Genomic DNA, 22,663 nt, shown 5'->3' with positions numbered 1-22,663 from the left:
AGAAAAGACAATAAAAAAAAAAGTCTAACCACATAAAGGAATATAAAACTATTTATTGACCACTGTTTACCAGTATTTACAATAAAGTAAATAATATACAGTTGGATAACATTCTGACTACAAAGTTATTGTTTTTCCTGGTTTCTGCTGAACCAGTAACTCAAATACTGAGAAGATTGAGCCTACATGTAAGGAATGAGTTGGGGTAAAGAAAAAACATGCAGGTCAAGAATTTAGATTACAGAGGTCTGTCCCCCCATTTATTCCAGCAGGTGCTAAATTGCCAACATCTCTAACCATCTGATTATGATCAGGTTTCCATGAACAAGTTTTAAACATTCCATGAATCATGACCTTTTAGTCAGTGCAGCACAGGGATTTCAACTTCTTCAAAGGGAATGGTTCACCAGAAGGAACCTTTAAATGTCCATTTAACTAAGTTTTGCTTACCTAATTAAAACATACCAGGACTTGTCTGGTTTTTTTCATTTGGGTGGGGAGGTTATTGGTAGTGATAAAATTTTCCTTTCAGGAATCTTGCAAACGAACTTGCGTTTGTGTGACTGCAGACATGAATTCTGTTACGGCTGCTTTCAAATTGTCCAATTTAAATTGCTTACATTATGTGTAAGCCCAATTAATTACAAAATTTGAAAGGTTAAGGCTTCAGGAAAGCTTTCAATTTAAGTGATTTCTTAGGTTGCTGAAAATGATGGCATCCCAGAAACGTGGGCTTATCCATGGTTATAAAATGCTGTTTTTATTTTGGGGAATGTTAAAAAAAAAAAAAAAAGAAAACGATTTACGTATGTATTTTAAGTATATACACACACAAAAAAAACCCCAAATAAACAAAAAACCCAGAATGGTCCTTAGGCATATAGCAGTTAAACACAAATTCTGACTGAAGAACAACTATGAAGATTTCCCCCAACATTTAGAAAAGGTGTTCTCTAAAGCAGGGGAATAATATACCATGGTCTCAAATATTCTTCTCTGATAAAGGAAGCAACTACAGAAAGCTTTTATTTGTTCAAAGTAACCAGTGCTATAGATGCAAAAAACCCCAACAACTCCCCCAATACTACTTCAAAACAAACATATCAAACTTGATTTTCATTAGAATGTTATTTTTTCACACTAATAAACCAAAAAAACCAAGACCCAGATTTTATATATATATATAAATATATATAAAAAGCAACACAAACAATTATTGAGCTTCATCTTCCGGACAAGAATGCCAAGTTAGTCTCTCTTCATAAAAAGCAATTACAATCTGAGGACACTTCATATTTGCCTCTTTTGCCAGCACCAAGTCTGCCTCATCTGAATCTTTCCTGTTGTGAGGAAAAAAAAATGTTCAGTCAAAAGTCTCAATGATTTTTGTCAACTGCAAGTCTTTCACTTAAGTCGTAATTCAATCAAAAGGTGTTTAAGTGCTTCTGAAGGATTATGTGGTACATGTGACTATGTTCCAATACAACCTCATCTTCCAAAACAAGCCACAGTTTGCCAAATTTTGTTTTAAAACATCATAGCAAAAGAAACTAGAATCATCCTTTCAGCAGATAATTACTACCTCATAATGATGAAAACTATAAAACCTTTTCTAGTTAAGGCTTCACAAATTTAAAAAAATCTATTCCTACTTTAAAATAAAACAGCAATCATCTGCACACTTACCATTTCATGAGAAACATTAATTCTCCACTGCTGTCTGTGGCACCAATTATTCGTTCAGGATCAAGACCTCTGGCAAAGCCTCTTGGTTTATCAGCCTGATTAAAAAGATATTGACTATTAAAAAGATACTGACTTTTCATATAGCAAACTAATAATATTAACTTCCAATGTGTTTACATGAAATATAGCTTTCAAATAAAAATCATCCCATAGTGAAAAAGAAATAGCAAGAGAAAAAACCCTTATTTAGTACTAAAACATAATTTCCGTTAACCTTTCAAGAAGCTACAACAAATGTGGGTATCTAAAAGTATTCTAAATTGCAAGTCAAGGTAACAAATACCTTTCTGTATCCTAATACGTCAAAAGACAGAACTATATGGGCACATAAAAAAATTAATCCCTTTATTCTGCTAACTCATCCATCAATAATTGTAAATTCTTGAAGATTTCACTTGGAGGTATTAGTCTAAATTACCCACATATTTTAAAAGCACACACAAAACACAAATAGGAAAATAGTAAAAACTTCAAAACTCACACTCATCAGTAATGTAATCAATGTGAATTATAGGAAACCTTATAAAATACTTAGCATAAACCAGTGCTTCTAAAAGTGTGGTTTGAGGACCCCTGGATATTCTAGAGACCATTGGTATGTGTCTGTTTATCTGCAAGGTCCCCTCTTTTCATGTATCTCTGACTTCAGATTATCTTCGTATTATCTCCAAACATTGAGAGCAAATCAGATGCAGAAGTAGAACTATCTTAAGCCAGACATTGAAAAGATTTGCAAAAATGTAAAATGACACTCTTCTCGTTTATTTTTCATGAAAAGTTATGAACATGCAATAGGTTCTGTCACTGTTAACTGAATACAAGGATTTTAGGAATTTGTTTTATTTCTCATATAGTTAGTATTGATAGTCATAACACACATGAACAAAAGTTTTTGGGGATTCTCAGTAATTTTCTCAAGTATTAAAGGGGTTCTGAGGCGAAAAACGTTTGAGAACTGCCTGCGTCAACAAATCCCTTCTCCCTACCAGACTTTATCTATATCCTAGGGTCTGGAGTCAGATTACCTGGGTTAGTTAGAATGAAGACTCTAACCTTTACTGTGTGGCTTTGGGCAAGTTAACCTCTGTGGTTCAGGTTTTTCTATAAAACAGGAATAATACTATCTGTCTCAGACGTTTTGCAGTATGCAAAGTACAAATTAAGTTACATAGAACACTGCTGGGCACATTGTAAGAGCTCAAAGTAGGGTTAAGTATTGTTATTAAACAGTGCTTCTTATCAGTATATGGTTGACTTTCTATCTATGCCTATAAATTCTTAACACGTTACCTTTTTGCTTTGGCCGCTGAAGCATTCAGAACCAAATATGTCGTCAACCTCTCTGTTTCTCATCTGGGAAATGGGGATAATACCTATAATCTTAATAAACTTGCCATGAAGATTTAACAGATTATCTGTGAAGCACTTGGCATCTAATTCAAATGATACAATTTTAAATCCAAACACCTTATCAATGCATCTATATTTTCTGTTTAATTCCTAAACCTAAATACTAATTCAGAATCAAGACCTTTTCTCAAATTGATGTTAGGTCAGTAGGCACGGTCAGTATAATGTTTTGGAGTTGAGGGTATAAGCAAGTAGTTATGTGTTTTGCCCAAAGCCACAGAAACATTAGAGAAGCAAAGACTGGATCAAAATATCCATGTACTGAATGAACCAACTATCTCATTTCACACCCTCCCCCCAACCAAACCCCAAAAAACCATAAAAATAACTTCTATTACCAATGATTACATACTTCAAAATCAAAGTGTTATTTGCCAATATCCTTGACAAAACAAGGATCTCATGCAGAAGTACTTTCTGGTGGTCAATGCCACTAACAGTCCCTAATCAGGATGTGCCATGTGGATTATTTTTACTACATTGTAAAGGACAGCAATGATCTAATCTTTGTGTTCGTTGTATTTAAGACTGCCAGTCCCGGATCACAGGAAATGGTTTTACTAAGGCTCAAATCCAACAATCTACTCAAAATAACACTAGCATAACAATTTAAGTGGTATAAGCACTTACTGCACATTTATATGATGCAGGCTAAATCATGTTTATCCTTTTTTGTCCTAAATATTACGCATTTTAAAAAAGCTTTTCAATGATTTTTAAAGCATTTCAATTTTAAGTATTTTAAACGTACTTTAAAAATCAAGCCATCAACCTTTTACAAAGTTAGTCTGGTGGACAATATTTTACACTTACAGCATCTCTTTTCTTCTTGGATTTGCTATCATCAGATTCACTGTCAGATAAAGATTTTCTTTTTGTGCCATCTTTTTCTTTACCAGCTTTTTGAGAATTAAGAAATGCTTCAATTAACTCTGGACAATCTAAATTTTCTTCAGGTTCCCAAGTATTGTCAGCACTAGGTTCAGTTAAAAAAAAAAGAAAAAAAATTCAATTAAATACAATTCATCACCATCATCCACATCCATTTAATATTTATCTGAAAAAAGTCTGCTGTACTGCAGATGCTTCTTCCCTAGCTCCACATTCTCGAGAAAATCTGCTTATGTTTCCTGTGTCTTTCTCAGCCCCCTATTAATCTGCTGTATTACATCCAAGTTAACTGTACCTGACTCTAGCAGAATAATTAGAGCTAATATTTTTCTAAGTATACCAATAACCCACTTCAGAATTTCTCTGAAAAGGCTTTAAAAATGTGGATTCCTTATTCCCACCCCAAGTTACTTTACCAGATCAATCAGACTATGCCTCAAATTGGGATCTCCAATACTGTGTTTGAAAACACAATTCTAGGGGCGCCTGGGTGGCGCAGTCGGTTAAGCGTCCGACTTCAGCCAGGTCACGATCTCGCGGTCTGTGAGTTCGAGCCCCGCGTCAGGCTCTGGGCTGATGGCTCAGAGCCTGGAGCCTGTTTCCGATTCTGTGTCTCCTTCTCTCTCTGCCCCTCCCCCGTTCATGCTCTGTCTCTCTCTGTCCCAAAAATAAATAAACGTTGAAAAAAAAAAAAATTAAAAAAAAAAAAAAAAGAAAACACAATTCTAAGGCATTCTTAAATGTGAGACAGAATTGTCAATTTCTGCTGGGTCCTCAAATTGGGTAATGAAGAACAGGGGTTGGCAACCCAAAAGTCAAACCCAGCTTTTTGTATGCTGGGCAAACTAAGAATGGTTTTCACATTTTTAATTTGTTGGGAAAAAATTTCAAAATGACATTTACGTGAAATTCAAACTTTAGGGCCATACAGCGTCATTAGAACACAGCCATGCTCATTTGTTTAATGTAGTGTCTGCTGCTCCTTTTGTATTATATTTGCAGAGATGAGTAATCATGAGAGACCTATGGTCCACAATGCCTGAAGTGTTTACCATATGATTCTTTAAGGAAAAAGTTTGGCAACCCCTGATATAAGGCTGAGATGAGCATTTTCATGTTTTTCAGAAGGACTAGAAGAAAAATGAATAGCAATTACCAATATGAAAGATAATCCTAGTGATAGGCTTGCAACTTTTTTTTTGTAAACGCTATGCCCAATGTGGAGCCAGAACTCAAAACTGCGAGATCATGAGTAGTATGGTTTACAAACGGAACCAGCCAGGCTGGTTAAGACCCCTAGTTTTAACTTTGTGTGCTCTGATCCAAAAAGACTTTACAGAAAAAGACAGAAAGAAATTAATTTTAGAGATGTTGGAAAACAAAGGTAATGTTAACCTCTGATTATAACCTGCGTCTTTTGATATGCTGAGACTCTAAAATTGGAAAACCTGAATCTGAGAACAGAGGAGCACAAAAGAGTTGAAGCAGAGCCTCCGTCTAATATAACACAGATCTACATAACCCTAACCCTTTCTATATGTGGATAATATAGGCTTGTATATTACCTAATACACTGCACAGTTATCTAGCAGGTCTCAATCATAATAATGGCCTTAAGTTTCAGACAAAGAGGGAGAAAAGGAGTTAAGTTTCTTAATATTTTGATGGGCTGGGTAGAAACAAACAGCATTTAATGTCTCGAGATTCCAAAACAACAAAAAAAACCCACCATATGAAGGTAATCAATTCTTTGACACATTGGTTAAATCTAACTTTAAAACAGTTCGGACTTGGGGCACCTGAGTGGCTCAGTCAGTTAAGCCTTCGACTCTTGATTTCAGTTCAGGTCACGAACTCACACTTTGTGAGAGCGAGCCCTGTAGCTGACAGCTCCCTCTCTCTCCGCACCTCATCCCCATCCTGCACACATTCTCTCAAAAATGAAAATAAAGTAAAATAAAATATGATAAAATAAAAGTTCAGACTTATTTTGCTTTGTTCTCCTACCTGTTGGAAATTTTTCTAGTGGCAAATTACGAATTTATGATGTACACTTTCGCTCAACTAAGAATACTGAAAGGATAAAATAAGAAACCTTCAATCTTCCATTTAACTCGTAATTCCCAAATTGCTTATGGAGGCAGCTTTAAAGGTAAACGGTGGGGCATGTAGTAGGTATCAGATATCTGAAGCCTAATTATTTAACTAGCACACTCCCCCATGTCCACCCCGTTCAGAAAACTGTTGACTATCTTCACTATCCATTTTTTATAAGTCACTGGCCGTGGAACCTTGCTGTTTTTGTGGTATTAGGCAAAAGATTCCAAGGAGATTTAGCACAAGCTAAATGTAAGAGTAGAATTTCTGCATGAGTTATTCGCAATACATTATAAAAATTAGGACAACAATTAGCAACGAGGAATATAAAGAACTAAGGAGCTTGAAAAATGCCCTGCTTCTTAGAGATTAGGATACAGTAAACCTAGTGTATGGCGCAGGTCCTGGATTATGATAAGCACTTCTGTTCAACACCCACCAGTCTACCTTATATAGCTTCACACCTTATATAGCACACCCTCCCTATGTAAGGAAACGTCAATTAGATATTCTAATTGGTACAATACTTAACTACCTTAAAATGCATTATACGGTGAACTGCACTCTGTAAATGTGACTCTTCAAGGCAATCGACTAGTTTCAAATATGCTTGGTTACGACTGTAGGCTAAAGACTTGGCTCTTTTTAAACAGCTCTCAATCAAGGTACCCTAGATTGAGGTATCTTTACATTTAAAGAAATCTATGGAGAAACGGATTTTAAAAACTTCAGACTAAAAGCAAACTTTAAATTTCACTTAACTGCAGTTAAACATCTAATAAAAGCACCAGGTTTCTTACTCTGTAAATCCCTTCCACTTCAGGAAATACTCCACCTTCCCATTCACTACACGTCGGTCCAGTACTTTTTCCACCACAAATTCTTCAGGCTCTGCCTCTTCTACTTTTTTACTCTTTCCATTCTGTTTCTTTCCCATTTTTTGCTAAAATAAAACAAAAAAGAGATTTAAGAGACATTTTTTAAAAATTCTGAGTATATTTTAAGGACTAAATTAAAGACTGCATTCGACACCTGTGTTTTTACTTCTATATCCCAGGGAGACCCTTCTGAAAAGATTAAAGTCAACAAAAGGAATACTTAATTCCATTTTAGCTCAAACCTATCACCCACCCCCCTTCACTGAAATAATACAATCAAAAACACTGGAAAATACTGTTATCTTCTCCGAATCCAATCTCTCATCTAGTCTACAAGAAGACCAAGTTTACTAGAGTTTGCACTCATTTTAACTGCAAAAAGCAACAGACAACTGGAAAAGTACCAGAAGATGACACAAAGAAGAGAGTACTAGTAACAGGTCTTACTGAGCCACAGTCCCATTAAACTATAGCCCCCAAACACTAAAACCCCGTGTCAATGCAAACACCAACGTTAAGCCTTGATTATACAGAAAAGAGGTAAATGCGGAATGAAAACATGGTTCAGAATCCTGATATCAATTGTAGAGTCAACTAAGGAGACCATGAAGAGGCTAAAAAGGACGCTAGTATTGTTCCGTAATTTCTGTAGATAGTATTACAGATCACGTGGAACAAAGCTATAATGTTGTCACACGAAGATGCCAAAATGCTGGATCATTTTAATTCTCCAATGTGAAAAAATCTTGGTTTCTCAAGAGTCCAAACTGGTAGCCAACAAAATTCATGTAGAGAAGTTTTTAGGTTAGTTTTTTTCTTTACATAATGCTACGAGAGAAGCCAAAAGACCATGCTAAACCCCACACTATTTTCCAGTAAGTCAGATGTTATGAGGATTGATAAGGGATAAAACAAAAAACTTAAATGGTTAATTAGAAGAGACTAAGGGAGGGAAACCTCAAATGTTAATTCTAAATTCATTTCAGTGGTGCTATTAAAAAAAAAAAAACTTAATTGCTAACACTGAAGTCACCCCTAATACAGCATACAAGCAAAAAAGTTAACCAGCAATACTTCAAGATGGCAAAAAAACATTAAAATTATGGAATTATTCACAAATGTACACACATAGAAGTAATAAAACTCATCTGGAATTTACAATAACCCAGCAAACACCTGATTTTGTTGGATACCTTCTCTAAGTCAGGCCTTATAATTTTCATTAATTCACATACTGGGTTATCACAACCAGTCAGATAGCTTTTTGTTTCTGTACAGTACAAGGAATGGTAGTGAGAGAAATGAAGAACTGGTGTAGACAAAAGTCTATCAGTGATCCTAAATGATAAAACAGCCATCTTCATGAAGATGAGGTTAACAGAATAAAGAGGAAAGCAAAAATAAGCACAGAGAGTGAGAAGAATAAACACTAATAAAACTTGGCACAAAAAATGAAGTATTTACTTCTATGGCACCCATAAGCTACTTACAAATGTTCATTTTTTTCTTTTCAAAAAAAATTCACCCACTTTCCCACATAAATTAAAAGCACACCTCATCTCTTGAAGTGAAAAGAACTTTCAAGACTGTCAATTTATGATCCCTTGACAAAGGATAAAATGCTTCAGGATCATCAAGTTACGGACATTGAAGACTATCAAAACTGTGCCAAAGCAATAGAGGCATCTATGTGTGCTTTCATCCTCCAAACCTCAGGGATAGCTAGTTCCTTCTCCTTCCAATACTTGAAGGTCACAGGCAACCGTACAGCCAATTCAATTATCTATACACTTTGGTTTACTGGTTATGGAAGTTGAAGGGCAGTTCAATCCTGACGGGGCATGGAAGATGCTTTGCGCTTTCTTCCACTGAGGGCTTTTATGTGAATCTTTTGTGCCACACTTTACACTTCAACATTTGCCAGGATTTGAGTTAAACGTGCAACCTAATGATGGTAAAAATTAAAAACCAGCAACTTGCCTTTTTAGTGTGAAACCCAAGAGAGGAATATACAAACCAAAACCAAATGTTTTACCTTATTTATGTGTTAGCACTCACCTTTAACATGATTGCAATTATTAATGCAATGTGTTAGAATTACTGTGAGAATCATAACGTTGAATTTTGCGATTTGTATATGAATATTTCAATGTTTTAAAAAACCTGTAACAATATGGCTGAGCGTACTACGTCTTTACACATTCATAGAACTTTTAACGAAGTATAGGAATGAATGCAAACTTTGGATTTAAGAGAGTGAAAAAATTTAATTGCTCCAAATTTAATTGCTGCAGATCTAGTCTTCTCTCTTCCCGGGACATATGTATGGTTTTGTTCATTTTGTATTTAAAAAACCACATGGCAATGATGTGATTTTAAGGCCTTAATGTATTTTAGAATAATTAAGCTTGAAATATGACAGTATGACTAAAGTAATTCCCAAGATTGAATGACTTTTGTCCCAACCTAGGTGTATGAGGAACAACTTCTTTAACCAACACTGAAAATACCTGCTCTCTCTAGAATTCAATATAGGGAGATTTAGGGACTCTTATGCCAACACGCAAGAGCTTTACAGCACTGCCTGTCAATATTCTTCCATGTTGCAAAAGTTTATTTTTATTTCAAGATAAAAATACTCTGTAAAATTCATGTTGCTATCCTCCCAAGATTAGGTTTCTTTAAATGGATTAAGACACTATTAAGCCAAGCCTGTAAGTATCTTAATGTAATGATTTCGTTTTTGCCCCTAATTCTCCCCATAACAACACTGCAGGGAGAGGGGACTGGGAAATACATGTGGATGTAAATATCTCAACCACAGAGATGCAAAGTTATAATTTTGGGGGGAAAAAAATTTGAGTTAGATCCTTACGTATTTTAGGTTTTCATTAACTTACCAATGTAGTTTTATTGGAGGCCATTTTTTATTGCAGACTTGAAGAGCTATTACTAGAAAAATGCATGACAGTTAAAAAGAAGTTTGCACGACACAAAAAAGGTAGGTAAACACAAGTTTTGTTTGGATTCCAACCCCCACTTATGTATCGTATATTTAAAATTTGTACTCAAATCCAGAGATGCAGATTTGAGCTCCTGCCTAAGTTATTAGTGACCTATGCTTGCTGAGTATATCAGTGTTGTAACCAAGTGGATTGAGAAATCCTTATTGGGTACCCTGGTATCTGAGACAGTTTTACAAAGGAAAAAACAGTAGACAAATATTTTTTCCCCAATCTAAATCCCGCTGATATCAATCCTATCCAGAATTTTTAAAAAAGTCAAATAACTAGTTTCAAAATTCGATGTGATAACCCAAACAATCATAATTATTAAACTACCTTCAATTTTCCCACTACACCTTGTAACAGTCCAAACAGGCACCTACATAACCCCAACTTGGTTTCTTTTTAGAACCCCCCCCTTTCTAATCACTAGTTTTAAAAGCTGAAGACAGAAAAAAAACATACTGAGATGCGTGAGTCCCATTTCGTGCCACTTTTAAGACAAACCACCTCTTCAGTCTATCCGCCCCCCATAAGCCCCACCCTGCTTAACCAGGCCCAAACACCCGGCCCCCGCCCCCCACCCGGGAGCGCGGGCCTCGTGGTCAGCGCATCCGCGGGGAGAAACAAAGGCCGCGGCCCGGGGGCTCAAGGGCACTGCACCACTGGGCCCGCGTTCGTCCCCACCCGGCGGCAGCCACGTAACGGAACGCCCGCCGCAGCCTCAGGACAGCGAGCCGTGCTGATGCGGGAGAACGCACCGCCCTCAGGGAGGCCCAAGTCGCCGACCGAGGCCGCGAAGGGGAGGAGGGCCCCTCATCTTGATCGCGGGTGGGGGAGGGGGAAAGGAAATGCGCTTTGTCTAGAAATAAGGCGGCTGTCGCCACGGCTCTCTACCCTCTCGAGGTCTGTCTCGTTCTCCCCCTCCCCCACAACTAACTCCAGGCAGCGGCCCAGCGCCAGGCCAGCCGCTGGGTCTCCGCTCGACTCTCCGCTGCTTCCCGCCAGCTCCTGACTCGGGGTCGGGCGGGGAAGGGCGGGAAGCAAGGAACTGGGGTGCGGGGCGAGAATCCCTGGGGCGCAGGTGGTATCTTAAGCACCACCACCGCGTAGAGAAAGAGAAAGAAAGACACCGACTTCACCGCCTCCGAGCTGCTCCGCGTCCCGGGTCTGCGGCGTCTCCGGCCCTGCGCGCCTCAAGCTCCAGCCACATCCGAGGGGGAGGGGGCTGGGGAGCTGCGCGCCGGGCAGCCGCTGGGGGGGGGGGGGGGGTAGGGGAAATGGCACCGCCCACGCCGGGCGGCCGCGAGGGGCGGGGCGGCCGGGTGCGCGCTCCCGGCGGGGGAGGGGCCGCGCGCCGCGCCCGCTGGGAGCCGGTGCCCGGGGCAGGTGGAGGGCGCCAGCGACGGGGCACTTACCGTTCGCGGCGTGGCGCCTGGTGGCCCCCGGAGGGGAGGGAGAGGGAAGTAGGGGCGAGGACAGTGACCGAGCTTCTAGACGGAGGCGTTTCTGTTTCGCAGCTGCAGCGCCTGGCGCCAAAACCGGGCTCCGCCCACTTCCTCGCCCCTGGATGTGGGTGCCTTCAAACGCTAGGGGTGAGGGAGTGAAGAAAAACTTGGGCGGGGAGAATCGGAACTAAGCAGGAGTGCCCCTCTCAAACCACTCTCTCCAAAGACCTCTCTTGAACCCAAGGGGTCGACTCCCAAAGACGTTGGACAGGGTTGGTGGCGTGTGAAGTGTAACGTGTTGACTAGAAGTCGCTTCGGGTGTTTCCGGAAGGGGCCGAGTCAGTCCTCAGAGCAGGAGGGGAAAATTGGGGGAGGGAAATCGCTAGGGGGAGGCTACAGATTATTCTGGCGGGAGATGAAGGGCGGGGGAGCGAATTAACAGAAGTTTTGCTGCAGGGACCACCTCCCGGCTTGAGGGGGCTGGGCTTTAGGGCTGCGGGTTAAGCTCCTCCCGACAGCGTTAATTTCAAACTGCGCGACCGTTTCTCACCTGCCCTGCGCTAAGGCGGGGGCTGGACCCAATTCCATTAGAGAGAACTACGCAGGACTCGAGCCTTCCGCAATTCACTGAGCCCATTTACGCAAGTGACGTCAAGCACTGCTACTGGCTGCTGGGGGGGGAGGAGTACGTACCTGGCGTAAGGAGGGCGTAGAGCGTTCCCGCCATTGGCGGCGGTTAGGGCGTTTACGCAACGGCCTGACGTAGGGGAAGACGCGTTGGTCGGGGGGAAGGTTCTAGAAAAGCGGCGGCAGCGGCTCTAGCGGCAGTAGCAGCAGCGCCGGCTCCCGTGTGGAGGTGCTCTTAGCGGTGTTGTTTCTCGAGCAGCAGCAGCTCTCACTACAGCGCCAGGACGAGTCCGGTTCGTGTTCGTCCGCGGAGATCTCTCTCATCTCGCTCGGCTGCGGGAAATCGGGCTGAGGCGACTGAGTCCGCGATGGAGGTAACGGGTTTGAAATCAATGAGTTATTGAAAAGGGCATAGCGAGGCCGTTGGCGCCTCGGTGGAAGTCGGCCATCCGCCTCCGTGGGAGAGCGGCGGTGAAATTGGGCCACTTCAAAAGCGGCTCGTCTCAGGATATTTTTGAGGAGAGGTCGTTAGCGGAGGCCGGATTGTGAACAGTATCTTCCCCACCCTCAGCCTGCCGGCGCCATTTCCCTTTGCTGGGGGTGGGGGATGGGGAACTTCCACATGGCGGACGCAGTCCTGGTTTGGCGAAAAGTGGGGCGCGGAGGCGGAAATTCTTACTCCCTTTTCAAAGCACGCTGATTTGGGGGCTCTGGCGTCCCCGCGTTTGAGCTTTTCGGCGGGCTTCGGATCCTCCGGAGCGAGGCTGCGGAGCTTCCCCTCCCCCCCCTCCCGGGAACCGGATTTGGCGGCCGCCATTTTCATTCCTTTCCTTCCTCGCAGCGTTTTTCTTTTCAGTCTTTGGATTCTGCTAGTATCGTTCCTTTACGGAAGAAGAGAAGTGGTTAACTATTTTTCTTTGTTTTCGGGTTGTTCTCATGCCGTTTCGGGGTGGATTCCGAGGGTTTGGGGGAGCTTGGATCTTTAAAGTCCTGCGCAGCTCGTTAGAGGCTCTTTGCTTTCCCCTCGATGAAATGGCGCCATTGCGTTCAGAAGCCACACCGAAGAGCGGGCGGGTGGGGGAGTCGGTTCCCCGGGGCTGGTTCACACCGGTGTAAGAGGAGGTAAAACGACCTAGGGTGTCGGGCCGAGTTTTAAGGGAAGCCATATTACAAAGAGAACATTTTGTTTTCCAGCCCTCGCTTTTTGGGTAACGGTTTTATCGGAGTCTGCGGTGACTTAAAAGCTAGTTGAATTGCAGGAAACTTTAGACATAAAAAGGGGAGCCATTAAGTTAGTACCGATTGGGGGTGGCAGTGGGGACGGGGGTGGGGGGGTTGGTTTCACGATCCCGTAAGGATTCCTTGAATTGTAAGATATTCGTGGTAAATAACATTTTTGCTGGGAAATGTAATCTTTTCTGGGTAAGACTAGAGGGTCTTGTGATAAGCTAGAAATTAAGAGGGAAGTAAAATAAAAACTTTTGGTCTTCAGTTAAAACGTGGCTCAGTCTTTAATTGCTTTTAACGGTTACGTACAAAACTTGTTTTCAGGCTTGGCCACTATGTATTTGAACTTTGTCATTTGCTTTTCTCATTTATGTTTGCTATGATGGTTGATCATTACATTGATAAGCAAAAAGGTCTCCAGCGAAGGGGGCCTGGTTGGGTATTTTCTTTCTTAAGCACGCTTATAAAATAACTTTGTTTGTAATCGATAGTGGACATCGGGTAAGTTTGGAAAAACTGAGGTAAGTAATGAGTTTTTGCCTTTTGTTAGTGATGTGTAAAAGTTGTTGTAAATGTGCTTTTGTATTTGCGTAATTTATTTGGGTTGTAAAAACTGATTTATAATAGTTAGACTAAGTTAAGTAAAATTAGGTTAATTTAAATATCAATGTGTCAGATAATCATTTAACAGGTCTTTTGAAGGCTTTAGGAGGTAGTTTGAGAATTTGTTGAGCTTTTAAAAATATAATTCTGAGAACAGAGGAAAAAAAATCTCTAATTGTATACTTACCACTATTTTTTTGAGCTGTTGGGGAATTTTCGTGCATAGAAGTAGTAACCTCCACGGGCCTGAGCTGTATGTAGTACTAGCTGGTAATAAAGTCTCTTGTATGGAAAATTTTATTTGACCTTTGATTTGTATTATAGACTCACAGCAGATGTTTCTGGGCACTATGACCTATTCTGGCTTCTGAATACCTGTTTTAAATTTTTATCCTAGTTATCTGAAAACGAAGCATAACAACCCATCTTAATTGAGAGCCGAAGATACCGGCTGTTAATGCAACATATATTTGCTTGGTGGTTTAAAGGGGTTAACGTTTTTTCTGCCCAGGTTTCCGGCCCCCCCCCCCCCCCCCCGTAAAATTGGAGACACTTGTGCTTTGTAGTCTGCCAGATGGCCGTTAAGGTCGATATCTCGAGTTTTGGGTTTTTTTACTGCATCAATGAAGTGTAAATTGTGGTAATACAAAAACTAAGTTAACAGTGGTCATTTAAGCTTTTATGGTTCTTGAAAAGTGAGATTACAGCAACATTGTACTGCATTTATATACGGTTCAGTAATGTACTAGATTTTTTTGTGTTTTGTAAATACCAAATACAAGCATGCCCACAAAAAATGAGTTATGTTAAAAACTTCTAAAGCTCTGAACACTGTTAGTCATAAAAGGTATTTCTCCCTTGGTCAGAAGAGAGAGGCAGATTTTATAGGGATGTTTTGGTAAATGCATTGATGTTTAAGGATTTTTTTTCTCATGGAGAGTTGGTGTATGGGGGAAGAATGATTTTTACAAGGTTTGGTGGTGTGTGTGGGGGGTTTTTTGTTTTTTTTTTTTTTGGACTGAAATACATAAGAATCACCACCAGAGGGAGCAGTAAAGGGAAAATAAATGTCAGTTTTAGATACTGAATCCTGAAATGGTAAATTGTGAGTTACAAGAACCAACAGTTCTTTATGTTTTAAAAGAAAAAGTGTTTACAATGAGTATTTAAAAGGCACTTTATTTGATGTGGACAATAGGATTGAATCTAAAGTTAGTAACAATCCTTTAAACTTTCAATGACCAAGGACTAGGTTTGCTCCTCTCTCTACAGAAAATTTTTTTTAAGATTAAGGCATGTTAAAATAATTTAATGTCAAGTAAATTTGGATCAAGCATTAATGACTTTGAAACTTGTGTAGTAGTTCAGCTGAGGCAATTTTTTTGGTGTAACGCAACTAATATGCAGTTTAACATATGGTTTAAATTTGATGTAAGTTTTTTTTTTCCCCCCCAGAAAACTTTAGAAACTGTTCCTTTGGAGAGGAAAAAGGTACTCTGCCAGCAGGTCACCTCATATTTAAGAATTTAATTTCCTGCATACAAAGAGGAAATGTAAATAAAAATTGAAATGATGTTTTCCTTTGCAGAGAGAAAAGGAACAGTTCCGTAAACTTTTTATTGGTGGCTTGAGCTTTGAAACCACAGAAGAAAGTTTGAGGAACTACTACGAGCAATGGGGGAAACTTACAGACTGTGTGGTACGTTAAATGTAAAAATGTCTATAGATGCTAGCCTTTCAACTTTTGGACTCCTAAGTTTAACGTGTTGAGTAAGCTATTTTTAAAGCCATGTTCATGAAAATTGCTCATCATTCAAACTGCTTTTTCATAACACAAGTAATAAGAAATGCTAAAGTTTCCCCTTTGTTTTTTTTTTTGTTTTGTTTTTTGTTTTTTGTTTTTAAGGTCATGAGAGATCCTGCAAGCAAAAGATCAAGAGGATTTGGTTTTGTAACTTTTTCGTCCATGGCTGAGGTTGACGCTGCCATGGCTGCAAGACCTCATTCAATTGATGGGAGAGTGGTTGAGCCAAAACGTGCTGTTGCAAGAGAGGTGAGCAAAATAGAACTTTGTCAGTAAATATGAAAGTAACTAAGTTTTATACATAACTTAAATCTTGCCACTTTAAAGCTGTCAGTCTTGTGTCTCTTGATTTTCCTAGATTTCCCTACTTTTCTGAAACTAGTTTTTTAGTTATAAGCTATTGCTTTAGGTGGTATTTTATCATAGAATAGAAACTACCTTTGGTACCTAGATATTGTGCTCTAAATCATGTTTTGGTTTGTTTTGTTAAGGTAGTTTCTTTTTTTCCTTTTTCAGGAATCTGGAAAGCCAGGGGCTCACGTAACTGTGAAGAAGCTGTTTGTTGGTGGAATTAAAGAAGATACTGAGGAACATCATCTTAGAGATTACTTCGAAGAGTATGGAAAGATTGATACCATTGAGATAATTACTGATAGGCAGTCTGGAAAGAAAAGAGGCTTTGGATTTGTTACCTTTGATGATCACGATCCCGTGGATAAAATTGTGTGTAAGTGTCTGTAAGCTCTAGGTGTATGGCTCTTTTCATTAATTTTTGGGTTTGTTTATTAAAAGGTAAATTGTACAAGTTGTTGGTAAAGAATATTGATGTAATAGAGTACGAACTTTTCATTCCAGTGCAGAAATATCATACCATCAATGGTCATAATGCAGAAGTAAGAAAGGCTCTGTCTAGACAAGAAATGCAGGAAGTCCAGAGTTCTAGAAGTGGAAGAGGAGGTAACGTCTAAGTCGTTTATTTTACTGTATTTTATTTTATTTTTTCAAGATTTGTTTAATAAAATGCCTGTTACTAACCTGGTTGTTCATTGCAGGCAACTTCGGTTTTGGAGATTCTCGTGGTGGTGGTGGAAATTTTGGACCAGGCCCGGGAAGTAACTTTAGAGGAGGATCTGGTAAGTTCACCTGCGTGAATAGAAAGGTGAATATGCTTGTTTAAAAACTTAGTTTTAATTAGATTCAGGAAATCCAGTGTTTTTAAAGTTACCTTGAAGGGTTAAGTAGGTTGTATTACGCTGGGATGTTCTGAATTGGTCAGGTAAGAGGTTATAGCTAAAAGTATAATTTTCTAAATTCTAATCCAGAACAATCCATTGCAGAGATCTTTTTAAGGTAATCAACTTTTTAAAAAAATTAGGTGCTACTACAGTTACTTTAAAAAATGAGGGACCCCCTGAATCAGGAGTGAAAATACTGTGGAGGCTTTGTGTATTTGTTGTTGTTTTTGGCTTTAGGTTTCAGATTTGTTTGGCTTGGCTTACTAATGTGATGAGGTGCCAACAGAAAACCAGTTGTTTCTCTCACCCAACTTCATTCTTTATAGATAAATGGAATCTCTTAAATTGAGACTTGCCAAGTCTGAGCCTCTTGTTTAGGCAGTTATTCTCATGAGATCTAATTACACAATTTGTGTTTTAAGAATACGCCAGTAAACACCAGTGTTCTGGCACAAGGAGGTTGGTTCCTGATAATTTTCATTGAGAGGTACTAATAAAGAGGGTGGAGGAAAGCAGGAAGAGAAATTAAATAGGGTGGACAGGATTTAATAACGTTTTTCCTGTTTCTAACAGATGGATATGGAAGTGGTCGCGGATTTGGGGATGGCTATAATGGGTATGGAGGAGGACCTGGAGGTCAGTTTCTTTCACATACGGTTTTTGTGACTTAAAGATTTAAACCCTATTTGTGTTTGTCCAGTTAAGTGTGTACATAAAATTTTAAGTGTTTTGCATTTTATGTTTTGTAAAGGGCTTAGGTGATAGTGTTTCATTATTTGGCTATTCCTTCATAATTTGCATTTTTTATGGAAAGGATATTTTTGCTTGTAGGTGTTTACAGGTTGCAAATTATTTCAGTGGATTTTAAATTAGAATTTATAGATGCTGTCATACTATATCCCATTGTTTCTCAAGCAAAATAATTAGATATGTATTTCATGTGCTGTTTTCCTGAAAAACTACAAACCAATAGACGTGATCATGGTTAACATGTCAAAGGAAGTATATGTAAGCAGTTGTGCTGTTTTAGTCTCTTACGAAGGTTAAGTCCCATAAGATAACTTGTAAAAAGTCACCAAAAGAATTTCTAAAATACACAACATTCTTCCTGGGTTTAGCTAAGTTGTGAATTACTGTTACATAATAAATGTATTAGATATATGTTCTGTTGGAGTACAGGAAAGTTAATATTTGCTGACAAATATCCTATTAAGAAAGGGATGTTATAAACTGAGCTAGTAGTAGACGCGATTGCTGGTTTTGCCACTCCTTAAGCGTAACTGAGTTACTCCAACATCTCAACTGTTTCAATTCTGCTTTGAAGTCCAGATATTAATTGGTATTAAGAGAAAGAGGAGTTCTTGCACCTCAATAATTTGAGACTACCATTCTAAGTTTTTTAATTAGATGCAAGTTTGCTAATTTCTGGTCCTCCCCCCATTTCTACTCAGAAGGGTGTCGTGGGTATATTATTTAAGAGACACGGTTATTTATCAGGAAGCATGTTTGGAACTTAATATTTTGGACCAGTAGAGGTGTGTGGCTTTTTTATCCCGCTTGCCTATGCTTCTCATCTGCCCCCACCCCCCAATCCTTACACAAAATACAAACTTTTGAAAGTACCTGTACGAATCTTATATATCTTTGGTGTTAGGGGAGAACAGCTATGGCATTGCAAGTATTGGTCTCTGTAAAGGTTTTTATCCCGTTGGTTGTGAGGAGGTGTTCCCTGCCTCTAAATGTTTATCAAGCATACATACTCTATTCTGCCCTTGAGGCTGTTACGGAAGAGGTTTTGTAGAATAAATATTTTGCTTATAAGAATGTGTTTTGGAAAGTTGGAAATGGGTGTGATAAGACAGTTCAAATGGTATTGAAAATACTAAGTAATTACTTAAAGGCTTATTTTATAATAGGTGGCAATTTTGGAGGTAGCCCTGGTTATGGAGGAGGAAGAGGAGGATATGGTGGTGGAGGACCTGGATATGGCAACCAGGGTGGGGGCTACGGAGGTGGTTATGACAACTATGGAGGAGGTAATAACTTCACCTGCAACCTTTATGTGGGAATTTGGATTGGAATTAAAATGATTTAACAAGTGAGATTTTTATTTCAATGTTGTCAATAGTTGCCTTAAACTGTAGAGTTGTAGATAGGTGTTTTGCATTTATTCTGATTGTTTTTATGGGAGATTTTGTCCTAAATATTTAGCGTATGTCGCTGGTTGAATGTTGGAATATGTTATTTTGAAAGTCATGATGCAAAACCTATTCTTCCGATTTTTTCACAGGAAATTACGGAAGTGGAAATTACAATGATTTTGGAAATTATAACCAGCAACCTTCTAACTATGGTCCAATGAAGAGTGGAAACTTTGGTGGTAGCAGGAACATGGGGGGACCATATGGTGGAGGTAATTTATAAGGTTCTTTAAATTATTTTGTGTGATTAAAGGATTAGTCTTAAGACACTTTAATTGCTAGTTTGAGTAACATTTCCATTATGATAACTAAAATGATGGGATTGGATATTCAGTGGTATAGAATATTTAGGACTTACAAAAGTAGGTTAGACACTTCAGGTGGGGCTCTTTTTCTTTGGCTGATTACTTTTTAAAAAGCCAAATAAAATTGAGCACATTGCAAGCTATATTAAATTCTATGTTTCTCTTTGAAAGTTAAATCACAAACCTTTATTTCACAGTATTGAGCTCTTAAAGTTTTCAGCAGAACCAAACCGATTTTTTGTCTTTTTTTTTTTTTTTTTTTTTTTGATCTTACTCCAAATGATTGTGGTAGATCATGTTCTCAATTGTAAAGGGCAAATTAACCTTTTTGTGAGTCTGGATAAATCATTTCCCGAGTAATAGGTTGACTAGAAGCAGGTAACAGGTTATGAGCTGCTTGTTTCAAGGAGTGTATGTCTATAAAATAGAAATCGATTATAGATACTATTAGGCTAATTGCAGAAAATGGGAGTAAATTTGCTTTCTCTTGCTGTTTTTAACAATTCTAGGAAACTATGGTCCTGGAGGCAGTGGAGGAAGTGGGGGTTATGGAGGGAGAAGCCGATATTGAGCTTCTTCCTATTTGCCATGGGTAAGTAGCTTTTGAGTTTTACCTTATTATTGTCTTGGGAGATCTAGCTGCCAGGAGTAAAAGCTTTTTAGGATCATGTTATCTTTCCTTAAAATCTGGTTAGATGGATAATTTCATAACCTATTTTTTTTTTACTCTTTACTTCTGTTGAAACAGGCTTCACTGTATAAATAGGAGAGGATGAGAGCCCAGAGGTAACAGAACAGCTTCAGGTTATCGAAATAACAATGTTAAGGAAACTCTTATCTCAGTCATGCATAAATATGCAGTGATATGGCAGAAGACACCAGAGCAGATGCAGAGAGCCATTTTGTGAATGGATTGGATTATTTAATAACATTACCTTACTGTGGAGGAAGGATTGTAAAAAAAAAAAAAATGCCTTTGAGACAGTTTCTTAGCTTTTTAATTGTTGTTTCTTTCTAGTGGTCTTTGTAAGAGTGTAGAAGCATTCCTTCTTTGATAATGTTAAATTTGTAAGTTTCAGGTGACATGTGAAACCTTTTTTAAGATTTTTCTCAAAGTTTTGAAAAGCTATTAGCCAGGATCATGGTGTAATAAGACATAACGTTTTTCCTTTAAAAAAATTTAAGTGCGTGTGTAGAGTTAAGAAGCTGTTGTACATTTATGATTTAATAAAATAATTCTAAAGGAAATTGTGTAATTATAGACTTTTTATTTTAAATAAGTTAAGGAGTGGGTAGTATAATTAAGGTCCTTTGCAAAGTTGTTGTTATATTTGTGTAAGATAAATGCTGGTCAGATATAAGTGTGTTGTCTGCAATTCATCAGGATTAAATTATCTAGATAACTTAAGGGATATCTCTGCAAAGAGAAACACCTTTTTAGATCTTTTAGATGCTGCTTCTTCAATGCAAGGAAAGGAAATAACCCCAGCGAGGTACTCTTCAGGGATACAGGTCTAGTACAAGAGAACTCTTGACGGCTACTAAGTTCAGCCAGTCTTAAAAAACTGTGCTGTTTCTACAAAGCTTTAACTACAGTAGTTTATAAGGATGACAACGAAAGCTGAGGGTGTAGAGCAAAATAGTTCTAAGCTTCAGTTAAACTTCTTTAGGTAAGATCTTATTTACTTTTCCTTTCTTAATTTTCCTCCCCAAAAGATAAACTAATACTACTCTTCAATGGTCTTTCAGTATAGTGGTTCTTATGTAGTTTAACATAGCTATAAATTTGAGTTTAACAATTTATAAACTCAAGAGAATCTTATAAACCCTGTTTTCCAATCTGTCATTTACTTAAATTATTTTGGTTGTTTTTTTCCCCCCTTTTTTCCCTTCTTTCCCACCCCCTCCTCCCTCTATGAAGATTCAGGTGCTTAACATATCATTTTTTTCCCTGCTGGAATTTAGCATTGATATGAACCATGGACAAGTATATTCTGCTGCCACAAAGACTGTAAAGTGCTTCATTTCAACAGCTGAGGCGCAAGCCAAGTGATCATTAATAAAGCTTTTCTTGGTTCCTTCAGTGGTGTTGGTAGTAAAATGGTAGGTAAAAGTTAGGCTGCAAGTTCAATAAATCATGAAATTACCCATCATTACACCCTTGTGTATTCACATTTCTTGGATCAAGCATTTTGAGTGAACTAGTGGTTTTTATTAAAAATAAAGAATTTTGTTCTTCTGTTATATGGTTGTTCCTAGTTGTACATGCTTATCAGGGTCAGGCTCAGGAGAAGGTAGGGTAAAATGGTTGAAACTTTTCAGATGATAGTTTATATTTATGAATAAAGTGTCTACATTATAAATCCTGTATGTATCAAGTACTAAATATTTAGGTTTAAATGTGGTAATTCTTTCCAATCCCCTACCTTATAGGAGAGATGTAGGTTGGCTGCTGAAATTCATTTAAGTGTCAACAGTTTGATTTGCCTGGCTTTATTGCCTTTTCAGGAATGTGATTATCAGGGCTTATTCTACTGTATGCACCAGTGAGTCTTCTTTGATCCTAAGACCACCACTGAAGTTATTTAGGTTCTTTGGACAAACATGATAAACTTCTTCAGATACTTTTTTTTTCCTTTGGCAGGAAGGTGTCTTGCTGCAGGTAACTAATGAAGAAGTGGTCAACCACAGAGTCTTCAAGAAATAAGAAATACTGTACCATCTGAAAGTAGTTCTTGTTGGTGCCTTCATTTAAAAAAAAGCACTTTAAGATTAAAGGGAAATGTTTTCTGATAAAATACATCATTTAGTACAGGTTCTTAATATAAAACCATTACAAATTGAGTACTGTTTGTAAAAGAGTAACATCAAGTAAGCTAGATAGAGAAATGTATCATGTTTTAAATTAGGTTTTGTGAGTAGACAGATTAAAATTCTATTTTAAATATAAAGTTTATAAAATAAACACTTTTGTATTCAAATACTTGGTGTAATGTTTACACATAAAATGTGTGAATCTTGTTCTATCAACTTACAGTTGTCTAAAAGATTGCCATCCCCTAGAGTTTTAAAGCAGTTTCACAAAGCTATGCATATTGCCATTTTTATTTCAATATTAATAGTCAAGAAAAGCATTGTGGACATTATTGGCTGTCCCTAATAAAATGCCATTCTTTTTATACTGTA

The 22,663-nt window shown here is 38.5% G+C and overlaps 2 protein-coding genes across 9 annotated transcripts; one reads left to right on the top strand and one right to left on the bottom strand.

Annotated features, from left to right (window-relative positions):
- Positions 1-33: 33 nt before the first annotated feature.
- CBX3 (chromobox 3) lies at positions 34-11,552 on the bottom strand. 4 transcript variants are annotated; one of them, XM_047096997.1, is made up of 6 exons: positions 11,165-11,264; positions 9,923-9,974; positions 6,945-7,087; positions 3,970-4,132; positions 1,687-1,781; positions 34-1,340 (listed from the first exon to the last, which is right to left on the bottom strand). In XM_047096997.1, the coding sequence occupies exons 2-6, from the start codon at positions 9,944-9,946 to the stop codon at positions 1,214-1,216; spliced, it is 552 nt and encodes a 183-aa protein (XP_046952953.1). In that variant the 5' UTR covers positions 9,947-9,974; positions 11,165-11,264; the 3' UTR covers positions 34-1,213. The 4 variants fall into 4 exon arrangements, with proteins under 4 accessions (XP_046952953.1, XP_046952956.1, XP_046952955.1 ...); XM_047097000.1 differs by lacking the exons at positions 9,923-9,974; positions 11,165-11,264 and adding an exon at positions 11,446-11,552; XM_047096999.1 differs by lacking the exon at positions 9,923-9,974 and having other exon boundaries at positions 11,165-11,263.
- A 758-nt stretch (positions 11,553-12,310) lies between these two features.
- On the top strand, positions 12,311-22,663 carry HNRNPA2B1 (heterogeneous nuclear ribonucleoprotein A2/B1). Of its 5 annotated transcripts, none has more exons than XR_006965285.1 (13): positions 12,311-12,476; positions 15,388-15,423; positions 15,521-15,631; positions 15,839-15,985; positions 16,253-16,463; positions 16,592-16,693; positions 16,789-16,869; positions 17,545-17,607; positions 18,888-19,007; positions 19,262-19,384; positions 19,987-20,069; positions 21,443-21,580; positions 22,122-22,663. XR_006965285.1 is itself a non-coding variant. In XM_047096996.1 (12 exons), the coding sequence occupies exons 1-11, from the start codon at positions 12,471-12,473 to the stop codon at positions 20,046-20,048; spliced, it is 1,062 nt and encodes a 353-aa protein (XP_046952952.1). In that variant the 5' UTR covers positions 12,311-12,470; the 3' UTR covers positions 20,049-20,069; positions 22,122-22,663. The 5 variants fall into 5 exon arrangements, 1 of the variants encoding a protein (XP_046952952.1); XR_006965284.1 differs by having other exon boundaries at positions 12,312-12,476; positions 20,226-21,580; XR_006965287.1 differs by lacking the exon at positions 18,888-19,007 and having other exon boundaries at positions 20,226-21,580.

This window comes from Lynx rufus, unplaced genomic scaffold (genome assembly GCF_022079265.1).
Source record: "Lynx rufus isolate CCGP_SWC_20201006 ecotype Redwood Valley unplaced genomic scaffold, mLynRuf1.p SCAF_4, whole genome shotgun sequence".
NCBI classification, from domain to species: Eukaryota; Metazoa; Chordata; class Mammalia; order Carnivora; family Felidae; genus Lynx; species Lynx rufus.
The sequence above is the reverse complement of the archived record's forward strand: the minus strand, read 5'-3'. Positions and strand labels throughout refer to the sequence as shown.